The following is a 24,643-nucleotide window of genomic DNA, read 5'->3' as shown; positions in this document are numbered from 1 at the left end:
ATAGAGTTTTGCTGCTATTTTCATAGTAACAAGTCTCCTCATAACCTAATGATGTATATTATTTTAATACACAAAATATGCCAATCTTGTTAATTATCCAAATGATGATAATCATGTTTTAGTGAAACACAATAGCACTTTGTTCATCTGACAACACAGTTGGGAAAACCCATTAAAAAAAAAAAAGCAGCAATCCTGAGAAAGAAAAATGGACCTGGAGGAATCAGGCTCCCAAACTTCAGACTATACTACAAAGCTACAGTAATCAAGACAGTATGGTACCAGCACAAAAAAAGAAATATAGATCAATGGAACAGGATAGAAAGCCCAGAGATCAATCCACACACATGTGGTCGCCTTATATTTGATAAAGGAGGCAAGAATATACAGTGGAGAAAAGATAGCCTCTTCAGTAAGTGGTGCTGGGAAAACTGGACAGCTGCAAGCAAAAGAATGAAATTAGAATACTCCCTAACACCATACACAAACAAAAAACTCAAAATGGATTAAAGACCTAAATGTAAGGCCAGACACTATAAAACTCTTAGAGGAAAACATAGGCAGAACACTCTATGACATAAATCACAGCAAGATCCTTTTTGACTCACCTTCTAGAGAAATGGAAATAAAAACAAAAATAAACAAATGGGACCTAATGAAACTTAGAAGCTTTTGCACAGCAAAGGAAACCATAAACAAGACCAAAAGACAACCCTCAGAATAGGAGAAAATATTTGCAAATGAATCAACTGATAAAGGATTAATCTCCAAAATTTACAAGCAGCTCCTGCAGCCCAATATCAAAAAAACAAACCCAAAAATGGGCAGAAGACCTAAACAGACATTTCTCCAAAGAAGATATACAGATTGCCAACAAACACATGAAAGAATGCTCAACATCACTAATCATTAGAAAAATGCAAATCAAAACTACAATGAGGTATCATCTCACACTGGTCAGAATGGCCATCATCAAAAAAACTACAAACAGTAAGTGCTGGAGAGGGTGTGGAGAAAAAGGAACCCTCTTGCACTGTTGCTGGGAATGTAAATTGATAGAGCCACTATGGAGAACAGTATGGAGGTTCCTTAAAACACTAAAAATACAACTACCATATGACCCAGCAATCCCACTACTGGGCATATACCCTGAGAAATTCAAAAAGAGTTATGTACCACAATGTTCACTGCAGCCCAATTTACAATAGCCAGGACATGGAAGCAACCTAAGTGTCCATCATCAGATGAATGGATAAAGAAGATGTGGCACATGTATACAATGGAATATTACTCAGCCATAAAAAGAAATGAAATTGAGTTATTTGTAGTGAGGTAGGTGGACCTAGACTCTGTCATACAGAGTGAACTAAGTCAGAAAGAGGAAAACAAATACCGTATGCTAACACATATACATGGAATCTAAAAAAAAACGGTTCTGAAGAACCTAGGGGCAGAACAGGAATAAAGACGAAGACCTCCTAGAGAATGGACTTCAGAACATGTGGAGGGGGAAGGGTAAACGGGGACAAAGTGAGAGAGTGGCATGGACATATATACACTACTAATTGTAAAATCGATAGCTAGTGGGAAGCAGCCGCATAGCACAGGGAGATCAGCTCGGTGCTTTGTGACCACCTAGGGGGTGCGATACGGAGGGTGGGAGGGAGGGCGACACAAGAGTGAAGAGATATGGGGAGATATGTATAGGTATACCTGATTCACTTTGTTATAAAGCAGAAACTAACACACCATTGTAAAGCAATTATACTCCAATAAAGATGTTTAAAAATAAATAAATAAAAATACAGGCCCAATCCCTAAGAGTTGGTTTGATATTCTGGATTGGGTTTCTGGAATCTGTCATTACTTTAAAAGAAAAGCAAAAACCTACCTAAAGCCAGGTCAAACAGAATAAGGTAAACATGATGACTGTGACACACCTACACCATGACACCACCACTGTGAATCTGAAGAAAGCTTTCAGGTACAGAAGAGAAAACCTAGTTATGAAACCAAACCACACACCCAAGAAGGGCAGATGCTACTGTTAGGGTAGCAGATGGGAACCAGGCTGGTGTGGATATTGTGGTAGAAGGCTTTCCGCTGGGTACTACTGTATACGGTTTAAGTTTAAAACCATTTGAATTCACTTTTTCTCAAAAAACAAAAAACAAAATTTTAAAAGAAAACACACATCTGTAAACCTTAGCATTGTCTCACATGCAAAAAAAACTAAACTTTCAATTCAGGACAGTATCTCCTTCATTCCTTTAGATGTCAAATTTTCTATCTTCTACTGGAAAATTAGGGGTTTTTTTCCTTTTGAGTTTTGTATAATATAAAGTCATGAGAACTGCAGAACTCTTGGCACATGAAGACTCTGCCCAAACCTCTGCACTAAGAGATGACAAAACTCTAGCACAACTTCTAACAGTGCTACGGCCCTGTCCCCAGGATAACCCTAACCCCGGGGGAAAAAAACCACTGCCAGTAGAATTTACTGTTTGTTCCAGCAAATACCAGATAAGCCCCTGACCCCCCTTCAGAGGATTTACTAAAAAGGACTTAAAATTGTGAATCTTTTCTTGGTCCCTTTGAGATGTATATGTATCTCCTACAAGTCAAGAGGATCTTTCTCAAGAAACTCAGTCATTCCTTTGAAATGTAATCATCAGGAAGGATAGGGCTTTGGTCTCCCAGACTCTGTGGGAGGACAGAATCTTAAGTTTAGTAATGGCCAGCTGACAGACACAGCTGGCCTCGTCACATTTATACTGACCAACCTTCTGTTATTTCTCACTTGATGCGCACTCTCTCAGCTCTTCCCCACTCCTTCATTCTCCCTTTAAAAGGCCCACTCACCTAAACACAAATCGAATGGAACTCAACTGTTCCTCCTAGTATTCAGTCAGTAGCTACTGAATAAAATCTGTTTTCATAGCTTCAGCTAGTGTCTGTTTTTTTTTAATCTTTGACAGTAGTGCCTTTGATATGTATAAAGAATATGTCCAAAGACCCTAATTAATTTTTAAAATCTCGTTTAACATCATAGCACAAAACGGTCCCAGTAAAATGGATTAAAGAACTAAAATATTTAATTGATGCCCTTAAGTCTTCTACCAATTCTATAAACATACACACACCATTTAGTATGAATCTAAGCTGCAACTCTGCAGAATGAGCCAAGAGAAACAAAGACAACACTAATCCTGTGAGCACACACTAAAATTATTTTCATATTACCATTAAAATAAAATTCTCTTCAATCACTTTTCCAAGTAGAATTTGTATATTTCCTGAGCATATATTCAAAGCATGAATTTTTTTTTAAACTCCAGGAAAGATTTTTTTCTTACTTGATGAACTATTTTTGTATTGACTAGAGAATTCATTAATGTAGATCTATTCATGGTGTTTCTGGTATCCAGATTTTGTTAATTTCATGGACCCAAGCAACCAGACGGCTCACTCTAATTTATTCCGAAACTATCACCTTAAGCTCTGTCAACTTCCAAAAGAAATGCCTTTCCTTCTATGGACATTACTATTTTTCTACAAATAAATGAATTTCTACCACCTCAGATGAGTTCTTGTGCAAGAAGCAAACTGGCTATGCTTCAATACATACTAAGTGGCATATTTCTCACCGTTATAGTAATTCAAATGAATGCCTCAGCATAACTATAAACTGTTAAATGTTATGGATGTTGAAAAGCATTCTCTCACACTAGAAATTGAAAGGGTTAATGCACAAACCTCAGATCTACACAGTATTAAAAAATATTTTTTTTTCTTACCTCAAGAGCAGTATTTAATCACAGGAATAGCTACATTTAAAATAGACATCTAGAAATAGTATGAACACGATCTGCATTAAATGTTTTCTGCATGGCATTCATATTCCTACAAATTCAAAACACTTATGGAGTTCAAGAATAATCTGAGGGGGCTTCCCTGGTGGCACAGTGGTTGAGAATCCGCCTGCCAGTGCAGGGGACGCGGGTTCAAGCCCTAGTCCAGGAAGATCCCACATGTCGTGGATCAACTAAGCCCGTGCGCCACAACTACTGAGCCTGCGCTCTACAGCCCGTGAGCCACAACTACTGAGCCCGTGTGCCACAACTACTGAAGCCCGTGCGCCTACAGCTTGAGCTCCTCAACAAGAGAAGCCCACGCACCAGAGCGAAGAGTAGCCCCCGCTCACCGCAACTAGAGAAAGCCTGTGTGCAGCAACAAAGACCCAACGCAGCCAAAAAAAAAAAAAAAAAAAAAAGAATCATCTGAGGCCTAAAGATTCAATTAAAAATGTAAGTTGATGCCTAATTTGATTTCTACACACCACTGAATTAATCAAGATGCAGCTACTTTATCATTATCTTAAGATGTCTTATAAGTCTATTAAAATTTTTCTGCAGAAATTTTGCTAAAAGTAAAATCACACGGCTTTTCAAAATGTAAATATCACGTACATTTAAATGCCTAATATTGTGAAAGATTAATAAATTGGCATGTCATCAATTCCCTTAAGCCATAAAACAGGTACCTAACAGGCAATGATTGTTCACATGATAATGCAGTGAGAAAGCTTGAAGAAACCTGAAACAAAAACGTCTAGAAAATAGATATAAAAAGCCATTATTGCTTAACAGTTCACGTTATTGCTGAACTCTTCCAACTCAAAGAGTTTTCTTCATGGTTTTTAATTTCTGCTTTTAATGGTACAAATGAACTTATTTACCAAACAGAAATAGAGTCACAGAGGTAAAAAACAAACTTATGGTTACCAAGGGGGAAGAGGGGGGAGGGATAAATTGGGAGATTGGGATTGACATATATATACTACTAAATATAAAATAGATAATTAATAAGGACCTACTGTAAAGCACCAGAAACTCTACTCAATACTCTTTAATGACCTATATGGAAAAAGAATCTTAAAAAAGAGTATGTATGGGGCTTCCCTGGTGGCGCAGTGGTTCAGAGTCCGCCTGCTGATGCAGGAGACACGAGTTCGTGCCCCGGTCTGGGAAGATCCCACATGCCGCGGAGCGGCTGGGCCCGTGAGCCATGGCCGCTGAGCCTGCACGTCCGGAGACTGCGCTCCGCAACGGGAGAGGCCACAACAGTGAGAGGCCCGAGTACCACAAAAAAAAAAAAAAAAAAGTATGTATGTATATGTATAACTGATTCGCTTTGCTGTGTAGCAAAAACTAACAAAACATTGTAAATCAACTATACTCCAATAAAAAATTAATTTAAAAATTTCTGCTTTTATATTTTTCTAAACATTCTTCTCAATATTTTTGAGCTATGTCTTAGAATGAAGATAAATAATTTCAACATATAAATACACTAAGAAATCAAATTCTTTGTAAGGTAAATGAATTAAGGGTAATTATAGACCCTGTAAGCTGAAAGGAAATCAAAGGAATACACACCCACCACTTAGTATTAATTCTATTTAATAAAAGATAGCATTTGAAGTTTCTGTTTGTTCTTATGTTGAAATAAAAATTTATTGGTATCTTGATTATATATGCAAAACTTTCCTGAGTTCTTAAATTTAAAAATTGGTCTGCAGATTCTCAAGGTTTCTACTAAGATAACATTATTTGCAAATATATGCAAAACTTTCCTGAGTTCTTAAATTTAAAAATTGGTCTGCAGATTCTCAAGGTTTCTACTAAGATAACATTATTTGCAAATACTGATAAGGTTTGTTTCTTACTTTCCAATCCTTTAAACCTTTTATTTCTCTCTTTTGTCTTACTGTGCTAGTTAGGACATCCAGAACAAGGTTGAACAGAAATGGTGATTGGGGCCATTCCTTTCATGTTCTTTATTTTAAAGGCAATGTTCCCAATACATATTAAGTTTGATGTTTGCTTTAAATTTTTGGTATATCACTTAGCAAGTTAAGAAATTTTACTTCTACCCTCAGTTTGCTAAGAATTTATCATGACCTAGTTATCAATTTTATCACATATTTTTATTCCAACTTTGAGATAATATTTTTCTTTAGTTTGAATACATGGCAAATTATTGTAGTGGGCTTTTTAAAAACAAACTGTCTCTGAGTCCCTGGGAGAAGCCAATTGGCACTCATGTTTATGAATGATATTGACTTACAATTTGGAGTTTATTAAAACTTTTACCTCTATAAATTCAACTGATAACATAAGCGTGGCTTAACCCTCTTTTGTTCATAGTTTACACATTTTCAGGAATGCAGCATTAACAGAAAGCATCAGAGAAGTATAGCACAGTTGGTCCTCTGTATGCACAGATGCTGAACCCATGGGTGCAGAAGGCCACCTGTACCAGGCAATTTATATGAGGGACTTGAGCACCCACAGATTTTGGTATCTGCAGGCGGTCCTGGAGGCAATCCCTTGCAGATACCAAGGGATGACGGTACTTTAAATCAGAAAGGTAAGGATACCACTCAAATCTATTATGTTTTGACAATATGTGCAAGTATACGTTCATTTTCGCACAGTACATGTTAGTATATCAACAGATAGTTATTAAGGGCCTACTTTGTACTAGGCACCAATCCATATACTAGAATTAAATCAGTAAACTAGATTAAAACGCACACATACACATAAACACACACATCTCTGCCTTTTTAGGGTTCACATATTAGGTGAGTGAGATGGGTAATAAGCACATATAAATAAGAGCATTGTGCGCAGACTGTGTTAAATTGCTATGGAGAAAAAGTATGATAGGTGATGGTGAGTACCAGAGTGGGAAAAGGGAAGGTCAATATATATAAAATACAAATCACATCTGGAAAAAAAAAATACAATAAAGGAAACTGAAACTAAGCGTTTAGATAAACAGTATAAATACATGAAAGCTCTAATTTTTTTTTCTAGAAAAAGACAATTATGGCAAGGCTGATAGATGCGATAGAACAGTCGTTTTCAACCCATTTCCTCCCATTGCCTCAAAAACAAAGAGTGATGCTCAGAAAGTGACCTATCCTCTCCTTCCTCTCTTAGGGAGCACGGTGGAGTGAAGATGAGGCAAATAGTGGCTATTTTCATTATTCAGAGTCAATGTTTTCCAAACAGTGGAACAATATTTTAGCAATATATAATTTACAGTGCATTTCACAAGTGGCTAAAAATAACTACAGTTGGTAATATTTCAAGAAGAGTCTGACTACCTGCATTTTAAGGTCCCCTAAAAATCTGATATTCTATAATTCCACAGTTAATTAGTAAACAAGCACCCAAATTAACATCATGTGGACACAAATATTTTGTGCCTTTATCTTACACATTTACTAAGATAGAAAAATTTTCCAAATTAAAAATTGTATCAGTTCAGGCTGCTATAATAAATTACCATAGACTGGGTGGCTTAAACAACAAATATTTATTTCTCACAGTTCTGGAGGCTGGGAAGTCCAAGATCACCGTGCAGGTAGATCCAGTGTTTGGTGAGAACCTACTTCCTGGTTTGCTTGTATCCTCACATGTTATAGAATATAAGGGCACTAATCCCATTCATGAGGTCTCTACCCTCATGACCCACTTATCTCCTAAAGGCTTCACCTCCTAATACTGTCACATTGCGGCTGGGATTTCAACACATGCATTTGGAGAAGACACAAACATTTAGTCCATAACGTGAGTAGTTAATAATCTATCATTTCAGCCTGTCCAGCCTGTCCCCCATGCTGTGGGGAATCGTACCACAATTTTCTTTTGGGAATGCACCCAACCCTTGTACTCATCCATGTAGTTTGGGTGAGCTAACCTGGCTCCAAAGGTGGGCATATGAAGTAGGCCTGGTTAATAAAATGAACATCTACATGGGCCAAAGTAATTGAATCAGAAAATAAAGACACGTTTTACAAATAAGCTTAATGAAAATGAGAGCCAAGACTTTTGTTGAAGATACTAGGATATAGATATTCTCTTTACACTGAGTTTACTAAACTTACAGAATATAGACCTGCAGCAGCTGGTGCTTATGTTTGATACTATTCAGAAAACCACATGAAAATAAAGACCCAAGTTATTGGGTATAGAGAGGGGTGGAGAAGAGACAGACAATAGAAAGAGGCAGTCCCCCCCTTGAGCATCTGGGGTCCTATAATGCATAAAGCCATGAACTTGAATTTTTCATTTATATTGTTAAAGCGATTTGTGTTTTGTTTCTGACATTTACAATTAAAATTTCCCAACTGATAGGCCAATTAGTTCCCCAATTAATTCAACTGGCTTAAAAATCCATCGTGCCTCCAGTAAACTTAGTTGAAACTGACGTAAATGCTGCATTTTTTAAGGTTTGAAATGATCATAAAATTTGTTCAGGAAGCAAAATACTGAAATTTATACATTAACAGAAAGCTGCGTAAAGTAGATTTATACACATTTATTAATACATAATATGTTTCAGAGACAAAATATCACTATTTTCAAAATTTTAAGGTAACTGAAAATTTAAAGATGAAATTAATTCACAGTTCTATGTTATATAACAAACTATGGCAAGTATATGTTTATCTTCCAGCTCATTAAAAATTATCAATCTATTTACCTAAGTTACAATTCTATAATTTGCAAACATTGCATAGTCTACGTTTTCTTTTTTAAAATAAAAATCTTAGTGAATTTGGCATTTTGACTAACAACTTTCATGTTTCCCATCTAAGATATCATATTAGACATAATACATGATATTTGAACTGAGACAAAGGGAAATCTGAATCAAATTCATATCCAAAAAGTATAAACCAACTTAAACTCTGACTGAGAAAGCTAGGAGCTAGCAGTAATTTAGCCACCGTATCTAAGTCAAACTTTAGATACCTGATGAAACAATTACAGAATTCTAAAATTTCCACTTGAGTTTAGCACTTAAGAGTTATATGAAATGTCCTGGAGAGGAAAATTCCCCTTCTTCATACACCTCGTTAAAGCTACAGAAGCTATAACAGTAGAAACAAATTTAGTAATTTCTCAAACTTTTCTAAGATTTAAAAAAAATAAAAACTTGGTAAGGTTTTTGGAATTTTACTGATTATTTTTCTTTACTGTACATTTTAGTCAGCCAGGAAATTCACTATTCTCAACGGCTTAAACAAGATAGCTCTCTCCTATTTTACCTTAGCACATATGCTTTCTTATAAAGTCCCAAAGATACACTAGCTGAAAAGATCTGTAATCTCAAGTGCAATATATAGGGTTTTAGAAGATACAGACTTCCACAGAACCAGCCATGCTGGTGGCAAAAGGCAAAATATTAGGTTGACCACAAAGTTCCTTTGGTTTTTAAGTAAAAATAAAAGACACATTTTTCATTTTCACCAAGAACTTTATTGAACGACATATGCACCGTTTTCTTCCACTACCTTCTGCCATTTTTCAGGAAACTTCATAATTCCATCCTCCCAAAACTTTTTATCTTTTTGATCAAAGAACTGTTCCAGGTGCCTTTTACATTCTTCCATGGAACTGAAATTTCTTCCATTAAGAGAATTTTGTAAAGACCCAAATAAATGGAAATCCAAAGGTGCAATGTCTGGTGAATACGGCGGATGAATCAAAACTTCCCAGCCAAGCTGTAACAGTTTTTGCCTGGTCATCAAAGAAACATGCGGTCTTGCGTTATCATGATGGAAGATTATGCATTTTCTGTTGACTAACGCTGGACACTTTTCATCGACTGCCGCTTTCGTTTAGTCTAATTGGGAGCGGTACTTGGTGGAATTAATTGTTTGGTTTTCCGTAAGGAGCTCATAATAGAGTACTCCCAATCCCACCATATACACAATATCACCTTCTTTGGATGGAGGCCAGCCTTTGGTGTGGTGGTGGTGGTTCATTTCACTTGCCCAACGATCTCTTCATTCCACATTATCGTACAGTAACCACTTTTCATTGCCCATCACAACTTGTTTTAAAAACAGAACGTTTTTGTTACGTTTCAGTAGAGAGTAGCATGTGGAAATATGGTCAAGAAGGTTTTTCTCGCTTAGCATATGTGGAACCCAAACATCAAAGTGATTCACATAACCAAGCTGGTGCAAATGATTTTCAACGCTTGATTTGGATATTTTCAGTACGTTGGCTGTCTCCCGCGTGGTGTAACGTTGATTCTTCTCAATTTATTGTTTTGATTTGATCGCTATCAACTTCAACTCTTCTACCCGACCGTGGAGCATCATCCAGTGAGAATCTCCAGCACGAAACTTCACAAACCACTTTTGACATGTTCCATCAGTCACAGCACCTTCTCTATACACTGCACAAATGATTTTTGTGTTTCACTTGTGTTTTTACCTTTCTTGAAATAATAAAGCATAATATGCCAAAAATGTTGTTTTCTCCCATCTTCAGTATTAAAATGACTATACAAAAATTCATCAATTTTGATAAGTTTCTTAAAAAATGCATGCTAATATGACAGCTGTCACAATACAAGCTAATAAAATTGTTTTGAATGAAGTTAAAGACAAGTAAGCGCTACTAGAGCCATCTCATGGAAAAAAACAAATGAACATTTTGGCCAAAGCCATTATTGTCATGAACTTACCACAAGGGCCACGTTTGTTATTGCTTAGCTAACCACTGGGAAACACATACCTGTGGAAATAATTAAGCTCTAAAAAGCAAAAGTTATTTATAACATCTAATTAACCTGATATAGTTCCTTCAGTAAAACCTCTCCCTGAGGGTGAAGGTCAAGTCTCAGCCACCATTTGACTTCCTCAAGATGCCTTACAAAAGGCCTTGCACATATTTAAAAATAAAAAACAACCCACAAACCTTGTCTTTCTTCCCAAGGCCTTAAAACACTCAGTAAAAATTTGAGGAAAGGTAGGAAGCATTCACTTATGATCTACTTGACTTGAGAAAGTATATTTGTGAAGAAAACTCACGTTCTTGTGATGGTGCTGGCAAAGCCTGGTGTTCTTTTAGGTTATGAGAAAAACGGTAACTATAAAAGAAGAAGCACGACTTTGGAAAATATGACTGAGGCTTTTTGAAATCATACTGACCAGGTCATTTGTTGAAAAGTATTAAGCTGCTTCCCAGTCATTTATATAGTTGTTCAACTGGTTATTTTTTAGTGTAAATGCAATGCCTTCATTATAGAAATTGCTATCAACGTTCAGAAATGTTTGCCACTGAGTGTTTTAATTGTTGCTCTATGATCAGTATGTATTTTTTTTTTAATTTTGTAACATCTCCATCTAAAAAATTAGATTTAGGGGTCATGCCTATTCTCATCATGGGCTGGACCTGAGAATTCAGTAACTAGATTTTTAGCAACTCCTTATCTAGGTTTTTAGCCTATTTCTTCTCTTGAAGGTCAAAAGAGTACTAATAATGTTGTGTTAATGCTGGACTTTCTTAAAAGAGGGAGAAGAGACCACCCTCCCTGAAGAGCCTAAATCCTTAATTGCATCAAAACATCTTAAATATGAAGTCAAAAATTTAATAAAGGTATAAAAGGACTAAGATGATGAAGAATACAGCACAATTATTTTAAACCCTCGTATATACATATATTGAGCAAAATTTATTATTCCTATTTAAAATTCAAAACTAAACAGATTAAGTCAGAATCAAAGATATGTACCCAGTAGACAAATAAGAAATGGCCTGACTTTTCACTAGAAAGGAACTAGAAACATACAGTATAATACAGATGCATTAGAAAACCATAAATCTGTACATTTATACATTTAATAATTTTGCCTGTAACTTGATATTTGGTAGTTGGTATCTGTTCAAAGCAGCATATCCTCACTAGAGAATCAATTTTTTTAACTGACTTCACTATCAAGAATAGAGCATAAGATTGGCTCAAACCTACAAACCTAATGTAAGGACATACTACCAGTAAGTGGTATATAGATTACTTTAATGGTCTCTATTTTAATACATTTCACATTGCCCAAATTTCAGCTTGCAAGCCTATGAACAAAAATTAAATTTCCTCTCTTTGAATCTTTTAATGAAAAAGTCTTTGTGGTAAACAATAAAAAAAGTACAGCATGTCCTATAATAAACGTTAAATTCTTGTGTTCCTGAATCCCCTTGTAAAAAATCTGTCCATATAGCAGAAGATCTGTAGCCTAGTTTTGAAATTTATTACGATTCAGAAGCTTTTAGGCCATAAATACACATGGAGAATCGTATTTTTAAAAAGGAAATAGAGTAAAAATGCAAAAGATTAAAATAAATAATTTTAGCTGAAAAAAATGGTAAATTATCTGTGGTACTCTTGAACATTCTTTCCTTATATTCTTCGTCATATAGGATTTCAGCATGATATAGTGATTAGAAACATACAAAATATAAACACTGACCAAAGCATAATAATAATCATGAATGGTGTCTTTGTAAAACATCTGTGCTTTTTCTGCCCATTAAAATCCAGATTCTAAAAGAGTGATTGTAGATATGTTTGTTATTAAACCAACTCATTTCCTAATAGCATTAGTATATAATTGCCATTATGCATTCAGTAACAGAAAGTTGAAGCTTAATTAAAATATATTTCCTTACCAGTTGTCAAAGATGAGTAATGAGATGGATGGAAAACTAATAAACTTCACTGTTTTCTATACACAAATCTTTATGCCAAACATTACTCATAGCTTCCTGACTCTCAGTGGAGAAGGTCCCTCTATATTTCCTTTGTGTTCATAATCAGAAATGTTGATAGGATTCTCAGAGACAATAAACACATGTTCTAAATTTACAAACTATTATCTTTTCTAAATCCTGATGGTTTAGGGCAGAAAATAAGGAATTTACGTACAACCAACTCTCATTCCTGGAACATGGTCCTTAGACAGTCCCAGATTTTGGAAATGTTACCCTTAATCTAAATGACACGCAATATCTAAAAGTCAATAATAGGCCCCAAATATTTCTAAGTATTCAGACTTATTGCAATTGGCTTTGAATGCTAAATCTTTATTATCTTGACTTCACATTGCTTCTATCTAGTTTCACTTCCCACTCTGCTTGATGTTTTCAAGTCCTCTAGCATACACATCATGTTCTCTCCACTTGATTCAGTTAAACACTGCAATTTTAGAGTTCTTTGTACAGCTGCTTCTGCAGTTTGGATAATTAGAGTTACATAAAATGAAAATAAACAGAGAAAGATATCTCCCTCCCTCTAATGTTATTTAAGGAAATTCTACATAAAACTGCTGTGAACAGTATATATATATATACAACATGTTTTATTTCAAAGGGCTGAAATAATGCCACATGCATTAGGAAACTCTCCACTTCCCACGGAATAATTACTCAGTTTGTTCTTTCAACCTATTTGCCATGCCTATTTTTTTTTTCTATTTCATTAGTTAAAATATCAGAATTTGGGTATTGAATGAAGTAGATCCTATTTCCAACTTTTCACTGATGTTAGTAATATGACAGGAGTTTTTACTGGAGAAAGAGTTTATAGGAAATCAGATAACGCCCAATGAAGTTTCTCAATGCTTTCTACAAGTCCACAAACACATCTTCCCTAAAGAGTACCAAAACGATTCCAGTTGTGAGATTCACTGGCTTCTTTTAATTTCTAGTTCTCCTGACTTACTACAGCAACTCTGTTTCCTGGAAACTGTTTTTCAAGCCTCTGAGACACAACACTTCTGGGTTATAAGCTCCACTGTAATGAGTCTCAACTCCCTCAAATGCAAAGCCACCATTTTATAGCAATTATTTTGTAATACTAGCTTCACTAACCTGAACTGAAATAACAGAGCCTATCTATGAATATATGCTCCCTAATTTATTTGATGTGGATCTGACCTAAATCAAGCTTTTTAAAATTGTAGATAACATAAAACTAAGCTTCCATTTCGTTGGCTCCCCACTTCCCTGCTATACTGTCTCTAGCTGTTACTACTCTATTCAAGTGTCAAGAAAAAAGTAAGTTTGTGTAATCATATGTACGTGTGTATGTATGTATGTGTATATATATATATATATATATATGTAAAATCTGTGTGCATGTTTTTCACCTTAACACATTTCTGGCCCTATTTAGGTTACAAACCCCTTGCTTTGCTTGGAGTGGGTAGCAAGAAATATAATTTTTAGGCTGTAATATTAGCATTCTGGTATTATTGTGGTGGGCAGCGTCTGATATGGCTCCCAGCGATCACTACCTACTAGTAGCCATGCCCTATGTAAATCACCTTCCCTGTGTGTAGGTAAAACTTTGTCATTTGTTTCCAATGAACAGAATACAATAAAAGTGACAGGATGTCACTTGGTGATTATGTTTACAGAAGACTGTGACTTGTGTCTTTGTTTTCTCTCTCTTGCTTGCTCTGATATTGTGGGATGCTCTATGGACAAACCCCCATGACAAAGAATAGAGGCTGGCCTCCAACCATGAGCTTGTGAAGAAATGAAGACTCAGCCCAGAGAAACTGAATCCTTTCAACAGCCAGCTAAGTGGCTAGGAAGCAGATCATTCTCAGTGTGGCCTTGAGACGACTATAGCCTTGAGAAAGACCCAGAGCCAGAGCCCCACAGAGACTGTCACATTATATATGTAGTTTTAAGCAACTAAGTTTTGGGATAATTTGTTATGCAGTGATAGTTAGCTAATACATTGTTCAAAGGATTTAGTTCATTAAGAATTTCCCATGGTCTTTTTCATTCATACTTTTGCTTTTTTTATTCAAAAAAATGAAGGAGAGCTCTGTAGCAGAAGTTTGTAAGTAATAATCCATTCCATTTAGATATGTCTAAGTATAATAGCTTATTGCTACTCTCTCTGATGAGTCTGCCAAGTAAGCTAACCAAACTCCCTGAAAATAGTTTCAGTTTTTCAAACACAGTTGTTTTTTTGTTTGTTTTAACATCTTTATTGGAGTATAGTTGCTTTACAACGGTGTGTTAGTTTCTACTTTATAACAAAGTGCCTCAGTTATACATACACATATGTCCCCATAACACCTCCCTCTTGCATCTCCCTCCCACCCTCCCTATCCCACCCCCCTAGGTGGTCACAAAGCACCGAGCTGATCTCCCTGTGCTACGCGGCTGCTTCCCACTAGCTAGCTATTTTACATCAAACACACAGTTTTGAAGAGACATTATCTTTCATAACCTTCCTATTTTCCCAAAGAATGACTAAATCTAAATAATAAAAGCCAAAATAATTTGAAAGTGAAAAATATTTAGTCTCATCAACATTCCCACATTGAAAAGCCTGATTACTCTGAACAGGGTATTATGGGTTTCCGTAAACAGATTTGGTGCTGCGTGTTTGGTGTACATGCCGTATGATGGCATGGAAAGTAATGTGAGTTTAGTAAATAATTCAGCTAAATTCCAAGTAACTGCTCACTGCAGGGAGTAGAGTTTTAAGTCTAATCTCCCCAAAGATTTTCATTAAAAACAAACCTGTGTTCTGCTACTTGATAGCATGCACCTATTTGTTCTCCAAGTGATCACACATATTTGAAGGCTAAGAACACAGAGCAAATGGGGTGCATTTGAGAGGAAAGACTGGTGTAAATTGCATCCTACAAATTCAGATCTTTTGGCACAAAGGTATCCGAGAGCAGTTGGACCTGTTCATATAGTTCTTAATGTTTTATTTTGAATTTACCTGAAGTAATTACAAAGAGATTCATTGTCAAGAACGTTTTCTGGATGCCCTTTATAGTACACACAAAACCTTCAAAACCCATACAACAGAGAAAGACAATAGTACTTAACTCATCAAGTAGAGAGATCTTGCTTACACTTTGGACAGAAGAACAATTTACACATCTTTATCTAATTTAATGTTTTGCCAAACAACTTCATTTCACCATTTCACATCCTGTTTTGGAGGTTTATAAAAAGATCCTCATAAGTCTTTTACAATTGTTTTTTAAAAAACAAAAAATTACAGAACTGCTTTGGTAACTTTCCTCCTTTTTCTATGCCTCCCAGAGCTGCAGTAGTTGTAGGAAGAGAGCAAACAGTGGCATTCAGGAGCAGGGAGAAGGTAAGGCGCTCCCCTGTTTTACCCCTGACCTCTTCAAGACTTGTTTTCTGTAGCTCTGCCTGATGTAGTCCTTTCCAATGGCCCCATCTTACAAAAACACTAAGCCAGCTATTGCTTTCAAAAGTCCTGTTTCCCACTGTATCAAACCCAGTAAAATGACAGTAAAAAGGAGACAGAAGATAAGGAATAGATAATAAACAGCACATACTCCTGACATGCTAACATATTTAATATTTCCCTTAACCTTTCCCTAATGGATGTTAATTCCTTCCCTGTCATGGACTGAATCTTTGTGCCCCTCCTCCAAATTCATATGTTGAAATCCTAACTCCTACGTGACGTGACGCTATTAGGAAGAGAGACCTTCAGTTGGTGATAACTCATCAGAGTGGAGTCCTCATCCATAGAATTAGGTCTCTAGAGGTCTCACCCTCTCCCTGCTCTGTGAGCATACAATAAGAAAACAGCGCTCTGCAACCAAGAACTCCCTAGAACTCAAGCATGCTGGCACCCTGATCTCAGACTTCCAGCCTCCAACCTATGGTATCTGCTATAGCAGCAGAACAGACTAAGGTACCACCCTTGTCTTCTACTTTATTAAGGTGTCTGACAAAAAAAAGAGAACAGTTCCCTCTGTGAACTAGAACAAAATACACAATGAGTAATTCTGAATAAAATAAAGGAAATGATAGTATAGGTGAAGTTTATGGCCACATAGGGAGAGGAAAGAAAACCCAAGCCCAGTTCTAGAATTCCCGTGTCAGAGTGAGAGATGGTTGATGGTACCACATGACACAGGCTGCACACCTCTTGTGTCTCCTCTTTCTCATCCGACAAACGCTTTCAAACAGAAGTTCTGACTTCTGCATTTTAAAATGGAGAATCCAAGGCCTAGAAAACTTATATCCCTTGTTTAGGGTCATATACCTTGTTTTGCAGTTAAGGGGAAGATACTAATTCAATGTAAGAAATAATCAGTTATAATAATTTTAGGAAACTCATTAACCATGAACCTGTGTGACTCATCTCTAAAGCCCTGAGTACATAAAATGCACAGATTAAATACAAAACTGCTACAGATAAATTTTATAGACTTTGCAAATTTTATTATTATAAAAGTTCATATGCAAAATTGTATTTAAAAATGTATATTTGTGGCAGACACCATATGGAAAGCCTGGATATAGACAAATAACAAGCCCTTGAATGTAAACACATGTTAAAGGTGCTCTGTTTGATTTCATTCCAACCTAAGACAGGATTCTATAACATAGATGGGGCTGATATTGTGAAGTGGCGCAAGCAATGCCTTCCCTAACCATAGCCCATCTTTCATTTCTGCGCTATAGAGACTACAGAGAAAAAACCAAGCTATATTTCCCCAGATTCTGTAGCATAATTCTATAGATTCTATTATGCACATGGAGGAGACTTAGAAGGTGGAAGTGGTGCCAGAACAAGGAGACTAGATCTAGGGAAGAGACTCTTCATTTTACGGATGAGCTATGGTAGAGTTCCTACCCATGGTCCCCTAGCATATTATATAAGCAGAATCAGGGATGGGAGGCATTTTTCTTAGCACAGTCCCACAGGATGGTTGAGCATTTCTGTTAACTGTACTGTTCCTGGCTAGCTAGTATCCAATCTTGGTTCTATGACTCTTAATTCTATAAAGCTACAAAATACCTTTTCAAAATCCGTCTTTTAAACAATCAATTATACACTTTTTTTGTTTCCAACTAATTTTGTTTATCAATATAACTGCCCTATTTTACTGAGAGTTTTTGAGTGTTTAGAACAGTTGTCCTTAATGAACACGAAGACATGATTTCGGTTACCTGAGAAACTTATTCAAATGGCCATTCTTCACTCCCTGACCAAACTTAATCAACATTCTATTATACCACCTGGTATATCAGAGCTTCCACTGATGTGACAGTCCTACACAGATTACAAAGGGAAATCAGTGATTCCAACATGCCAGTGTAATGAAGGACCACTGACCTGCATCAGTCATTTAAATCTGGCTCATACTAATCTTTCATCACAGTTTGAGCTTGTGAAACATAGAGCCCCAGGCATATCCCTGATCTCTTCAAATAGAGCCAAGGAGGTACAGACTAGGAATATGTATATTTAATTCCTCAGGTGACTATAATATTGTCAGCTGGGGATTTTTCTAAGAGGTTTTAAAAGTGTTTAAAAAGCTACTGGCATAGAAAATCAATCATTTATTAGTGGGGTCGAATGTATGTTCATTTAAACAAGTTACACTTATTTCTTTCTTTGAGAATACCAGTAGATTACTCAAGCAAGGGCCAGCTGTATAAATCTCAGATCTGGACTTCAGGAAAATACCTAATAAGATGTCTCATGATATCTTTGTGAAGACGGTGGATAAGTAAAGCTGAGTGCAAAAATCAGCTGAGTGGATTATTCAATGTTGTAATGTCTGTACAAATAAGTTACTAATCGAAGGAATAATATCGTTGTAACCTAGACATTTTACCTGTAAAACGGTCAGTATAGTTTAAGTTGTATTACAGTGACAACGGAGTCTAATTTCTTTTTCATGCTACATGTTCACTGTTACTTTGCTGGGGACACTGATTCACAACATTTTCACTAGGTGCCTAAGCTGAAAGAATGTCCACAATTTGGAAAACCTCCGGTGGGACTGGGTAGATAATGGATACAGCAAGTTTTATACTGGCCTAAAGATTGTTTTTCTGTTCTCAACACTTCTGCCACCAAATGTGTGTTTTATATTTACCACACTAAACAGTTCTGACACTCACTACCTGGAGTTAGCACTGACCACACACCCCGGGCTTAAGGGCTCAGTCCCACCAGGCTGACTTCTACTTCGGATGCCATCTGTACTTTTGACCAACAAGCTATATAGGTCACGGGTTCCTACAATCCACTTCTTGAATGGCTCACAGAACTCAGGGAAACAGTTTACTTACTATCACAGTTTTAAGGAATATTATTTTAAAATGTAAACTCACAAATATTTGCCTTAAAAAATAAAGTTATCATAAAAATATCTTAGATTTCAACAAAATTAAGACTGTAAACTGTAAGCTACTGGCTTGAACAACTCATGACAGAAATACTAAGTCTGTATATGTTCACTGCCATATTATCAGATACAGATTTTCAAATAACTAAAACATGTTCCCCAAACACATAATTTTATATCATGGACCTCAATGATGGTTTGCATAACAAAGCTGGATTAACAGGATGAAGAATAATATTTTATGCATAGAATTATTTAAAGTAACACATAAAAAGGGACTAAGATCCTTTATATAGACTCAACTATAAAAACTGGTTTTAATTATTCATAGTTATTTTTGTATGGTATTTCTTAAAAAGGGATAGGACCTGATTTAAATTCATTCAACAAATTGTAAAGGCAAGCTTTATGCTACATTTCTAGTCTAGAGCATAAATTTCAAATCTTTCCTGATTTGTTTACAACTTGAGGAACTGAAAACTGGATGATAACATTAGAAAACTTTATACTATGGTCAAATATTTCTTACTTATATTTATATACGTGTGTGTATATAAATGTATAGATACATATATATACACAGTGAAGCCTGTCACTTGATCTATAACTCTAAGTTTAAGCTACCCACGAAGAGCTCATTTTAAATTATTAATTTTTTGAGGCCACTAGAATATTTTAAAGTCAATTTTGGGAAAAATAGTTAAGTGCCTTACTATGGTGATATAGATAAGAAACTAGCATATTCAATAATTTAGCAAATAATCTCTCTCAAAGGTAGAAAAAACACACACATAAAGCTTATCTAGAGTTGTAAAGTATTTGTTAAAGTTTCTTATATCACTAAAGAAAATATGGAGAAATTGAGTTGAGCTATTATAAAATTAGATGCATTTGTCAGTGACTGAATTATTAAATTATCAGTAATTGATCACAGACAACATTGTAGAACATTTACAGATACTAAGGAAGGAATCAATCCTTAGCTTTATCCAAATCTATTTTTTCCTTAAAGGTATATACAAAATATAGACGACATCTAATTTGTAAATTATATGATGCAAGAAACTATAGCTAATTAATCATATGCTATAATCTAGATCAAAAAAGACAATGAAAGACTGAAATAATAGAATAAAACTAATCAGCTTAAAATTGCCAAACACAAAAACTCCTATACATGTGTGTAAAAGAACTCTATACAAACACAAACAGAGGTTTAATAGCATCATGTGTTTAAAAAGAAAAAAGCCTACGTAATTCTATTTAACTATAAACATCATATACATCAACACTGTGAAGGTGCGGCCAAATATCAAGACTATCTGCATTAACAGAAATATCACATACATAACAAGGGAGGTTTTCTTTAAGCCAGAAGGAACATATGTGTAACACAGATACAGACGTCAATTCAATACATTCTCTCTTCCAAGGAGGGGCTATCAATAAAGTGAAAACCTATCCAAAGAACAGGCACCTGATGCTAGTGTCTTATAAAAAATGGTTTTAAAAAAAATCTAGAAAGGTTTCACTGTTCAGACACTTAGGAGCGTACACAATAACTACCTACAAAACACCTAATGGCTCTTACAGAGATGAATTAGATTTAGGGAACAAGTCCAGTGTATGAACATTACAAAAAGTTGTATCTCACAGCACAGTGGAAAGCACAGACCAACACTCTTCACTAAACAGTGAATGAAAGCTCCACCTTATACATCTTCATATCCCTGGTGTTTGCAGTGTCAAGTAGGCACTCAATTTTAGAAGTACTGCTTTAACTAAATGGAAAAATTAGTACTGAAGTAGAAAAAGACTGTACAGAGGTAGTGCTTTCTTTACTTAACGGTATACTTGTGAGGAGTGTTTCTCAAAGTTTCTTTTAGGGAACATTAGTCCCATGATTTATCTATGGTTAAAGGATTACAGGAGAAAATGGAAAATGGCATAGCCCTTGTCCCCAGGTTGGAGATATGAAATGCTCATCAGTTTATTAAGGATTTGTGAGAAGCCCTCATTAAAGAAGTCCGTTTAACTCTATTCACTGCTGCCTCTCCAATTTTTTAACCACAGCTCTTTTTTAATGGCATATCTAACAAACATCCCAGGATCTCTTAGTAAATGCTCTTTAAGGTGGAATTATGTATTGGACAGTGTGTTGGGCTAGTAAAAGTCAATTCACATCTGTGTCTTTAAGGACAAAAGTAAACCTTTCATTTTAAACATTTTCACATACTTGAAACGTCATTACTGAAATGTTAAGAAGAGACAAGCAACACCTAAGTAAGCTATCTTTGCATCCTAAAGCAATGAGAGACATATCCTGAAGGGCTTGCAGGACCACCTTTTTCCACTTTCGGTAACTTAGTAGACAGCTGGCTTAGCAGGTTCAAGTGTGCTTAAAAAGTGCAGTCAGATACCAAGCAGTGGGCTGCAAGGGCTCCTGCTTTTCAACAAGGCTACTTTTCCAATCAGGGAGCCTTCACAGGTACAGAGTCACATAGATACTCACCGTACTCCATTCCATAAAAGGGTAGAACATGTCAAGTGTGAAAAAAATGAATACTTTTATGTAAATATGAACTCTACAAGTGTTACCAGGTTTAGCAAATAAAACACAAGATGCCCAGTTATACTTGAAATTCAGAATAACGATAAAGAATTTTTTGTGCAAATATGGTCCATGTAACATTTGGGACATACTTATGCTAAAACATACTTTTTCTCTGAACTTCCATGCTCCATTTCAACTGGCAACCAGACCCTCCACTAGAAAGTCAGCTACAGACCCTTTGTGCTTAGTTTAAATCATAGGACAAAGAGAGGTCCAGAACTGTGTGTGCTCTACCATTCCCCAGCTTTTGAGGCTTTCCTGAGTGAACACTATTTTATACCTGTATAGCATAGCATTAGTCCATGACTCCTTTGCATGGCACAAGAGAAATAACTGATTTCTTTTTCCCACCACGTTAATCTAGGGTACAACCAAAGACAATATTGAAGAGGAAACATTCCTGAAGGAAGATACAGACCTGAGTTCTTATTCTTACTCTGCCAGTTTTATGTCCTTGGGCAACTATATGTCTCTCTTTAGGCCTTGGTTGTGCTACTTCAGGAACCATATGGCACTAACATTTTACAATTCCATGATCCTAAGTGAACTAAACTTTGCCTTGTCCTTAGGACCAACTGCAGGTCATGCTTGTCTATGTCAGAAGCAGAGGAAACAACCTCAAAGTTAAAGAAAACCAAGGAACTGGCTAAAAGATGCCCCTTATATTCAACGAAAATCCATTTGTTTCAAAAGAAATGTTGTTACCTTCAAGCTAAAAAGGCACCTTAAATATTTCATAAACAATAGCTGTAATTCATCAACCATATAGTACCAAATCACTTTTATTCCAGACCACTAGAAACAAAAGCAGTTGACTATCTTACTTCCTTGACTCCTATGTGGTACAGCTCTAAGACACCATGAAACTTTCTGCAAGTTCTATGAAAGGTATCTATGCACAAAGGGCAAAGCCATCTTCTCTAACAGATTCTCCAAACAGTTTGATTTAAATAGCATTTCTCCGCACAAAGAATCTAGAATGCTAATTCATTTTGCCTTCAGCTTAAGTAACTTGCTATTAAAAGACAGCGCCAGTAAGAGTTTTTGTCTAGTTAAAATACCATGCCCTCATGTAACCCAAATGCCAGCCACTGCTTTCAAATGATTAGAGTCTTGATTACCAACATCTTTAGCACAGCATTAAAGGAATAAACAACTTTAAATTATACAAACAGCTAAGATTGTGACCTTAGAGTTGCCAGTTAAATACAAGAGTCCAGTTAAATATGAAATTCAAATTTCAAATTCCAAAATTGGAATTAAAAATAAAATTATTATTTATTTGAAATTCAAACTTAACTGGGGATTCTGTATTTTTCTCTGCATATCTGGCAATTTTATGTGGGCTACCTAGTGTAAGATCTTTGTCAATTTTCATCTTTTTTTTCCCCCTAATCAAAACACTTGTTTTGATTTTTAATTTTCCCTTAGATTCAAGGGTTTCTACCTGCTGCAGAACATGAATAGATAAGTAATTTACCAGCCCAATTTTTTTTTTTAATATTTCTTTGCTCTTAACAAAATCAGGTTCCCACCAATAAAACTGTAGTCTAAAAAACATACAATCTGAAGAGACCAACATTTTACCTACCTGTGGGTAATATACGAGAAGCCCATATAATAAAATATTTCTTTTTTTCACTTCTTTGGCAAATTCTCTAATCTGCATTAGGTTTTCCATTTTCTGACCAAATGGTACTGATTCATAATCAAGAAATTGCACCTGCAAAATAATATAAAAGGTAACAATCAGAGTACCATTCAGTTTCCCTTGAAAAGTATGACATTAAAGAAGCTTAAAACACATATAATATTGAAATTATGTTTATTTTATTAACTTCTAATCATTTCAACCCATAAATACTTAATAAAATGAATCATCCCTTATAAATACAGATGTAGTAAACACTCATTGAAAAGTATAAAATGCTAATATTCTATTTCAATTTGTGTCAGAGTCAAGTATATTGATATAAAGAATATATGATTTCATCAATTCTTTCAACTTACTTCCTAATTTGTAATTTGAAACTAGGCTAGATAGAAATAAATAGGCTAAGAAATTAACAATAACAATAAAATATAAGGGACTGCTTATCCAAATACATAAAGTTTTTTAGAAGAATCCCTTTCAAAGTAATAATTGGAATTTAATAATAATCTACTCCTTAAAGTAAATTCAGAAGAATTTTATATAGAATTCTTTTAGCAGTGTTAGTGTTTTTCTTGAAATTATTCAAGTGACTATTTTTTAAGCATTATTTTTCATTTAAATTTAAAGTCTCAGTGTGATCTGTGCTCTTTTCTACAAACTACTACTACTGAGATGATACAATACTGTCTGTCTTTCATGGGATATAAAAACGTAAATCACAACAACAGCTTCAAAATAACCTATTTAAAATGCAAATGTACATATACAATGAGCATAAAGAAATATGTGTATTCTTTTGCAATATCAAAATTTTAAAACAAGAATTATTTGTTCAATTTTGTTTATTTATTAACTAGGAGCATTTTATAATATACTCCACCTTATATACTAATACTAATCCCTTATACCAATCTTATACTAATCCCTTCCTCTCTGCTCATTCATATGGAAATGTGCTCTTTATGACAACAGACAATAAAACATCTTATTATGTTCTTTCTGTAAAACAAGGGAATGAGAGGGGTTTTTTTCACCCATTACATTTTGCTTTTCCAGGGAAAATTGCTTATATAACATCCATTTTTAAAGATAATTGAGATAATGTGCAATGTATTTTAATTTAGTAGATATTCAGTAACTTTCTTGGAACTTTTCATTAAATATAGTCAGTTGAAAACATATACATATAGCTGCTACCTCTTGAAATCTAAGGTAACAATAAAGATTTTTTTCCTTAAAAATGTCCAATTCATAAACCAAAAGAACAAAGAAAAGCAAAAAACAATTTTTTTGGAAGATAAAAAGCAGAAAGAATAATTTTCAGGTTTTTCTATCTGCTGAATAG

At 35.2% G+C, this 24,643-nt stretch overlaps 1 protein-coding gene across 3 annotated transcripts in view; it reads right to left on the bottom strand.

Annotated features, from left to right (window-relative positions):
* The window catches only part of CRPPA (CDP-L-ribitol pyrophosphorylase A), a 296,085-nt gene that overhangs the window by 97,857 nt on the left and 173,585 nt on the right, over positions 1-24,643 (bottom strand). For all 3 annotated transcript variants that reach the window (XM_065884349.1, XM_065884350.1, XM_065884351.1), the window contains one exon: positions 23,236-23,367. In XM_065884349.1, coding sequence (XP_065740421.1) covers positions 23,236-23,367 — 132 coding nt within the window. The remainder of the gene's footprint in view (positions 1-23,235; positions 23,368-24,643) is intronic.

This window comes from Phocoena phocoena, chromosome 9, assembly GCF_963924675.1.
Source record: "Phocoena phocoena chromosome 9, mPhoPho1.1, whole genome shotgun sequence".
NCBI classification, from domain to species: domain Eukaryota; kingdom Metazoa; phylum Chordata; class Mammalia; order Artiodactyla; family Phocoenidae; genus Phocoena; species Phocoena phocoena.
This window is presented reverse-complemented; position numbering and strand designations above follow the sequence as displayed.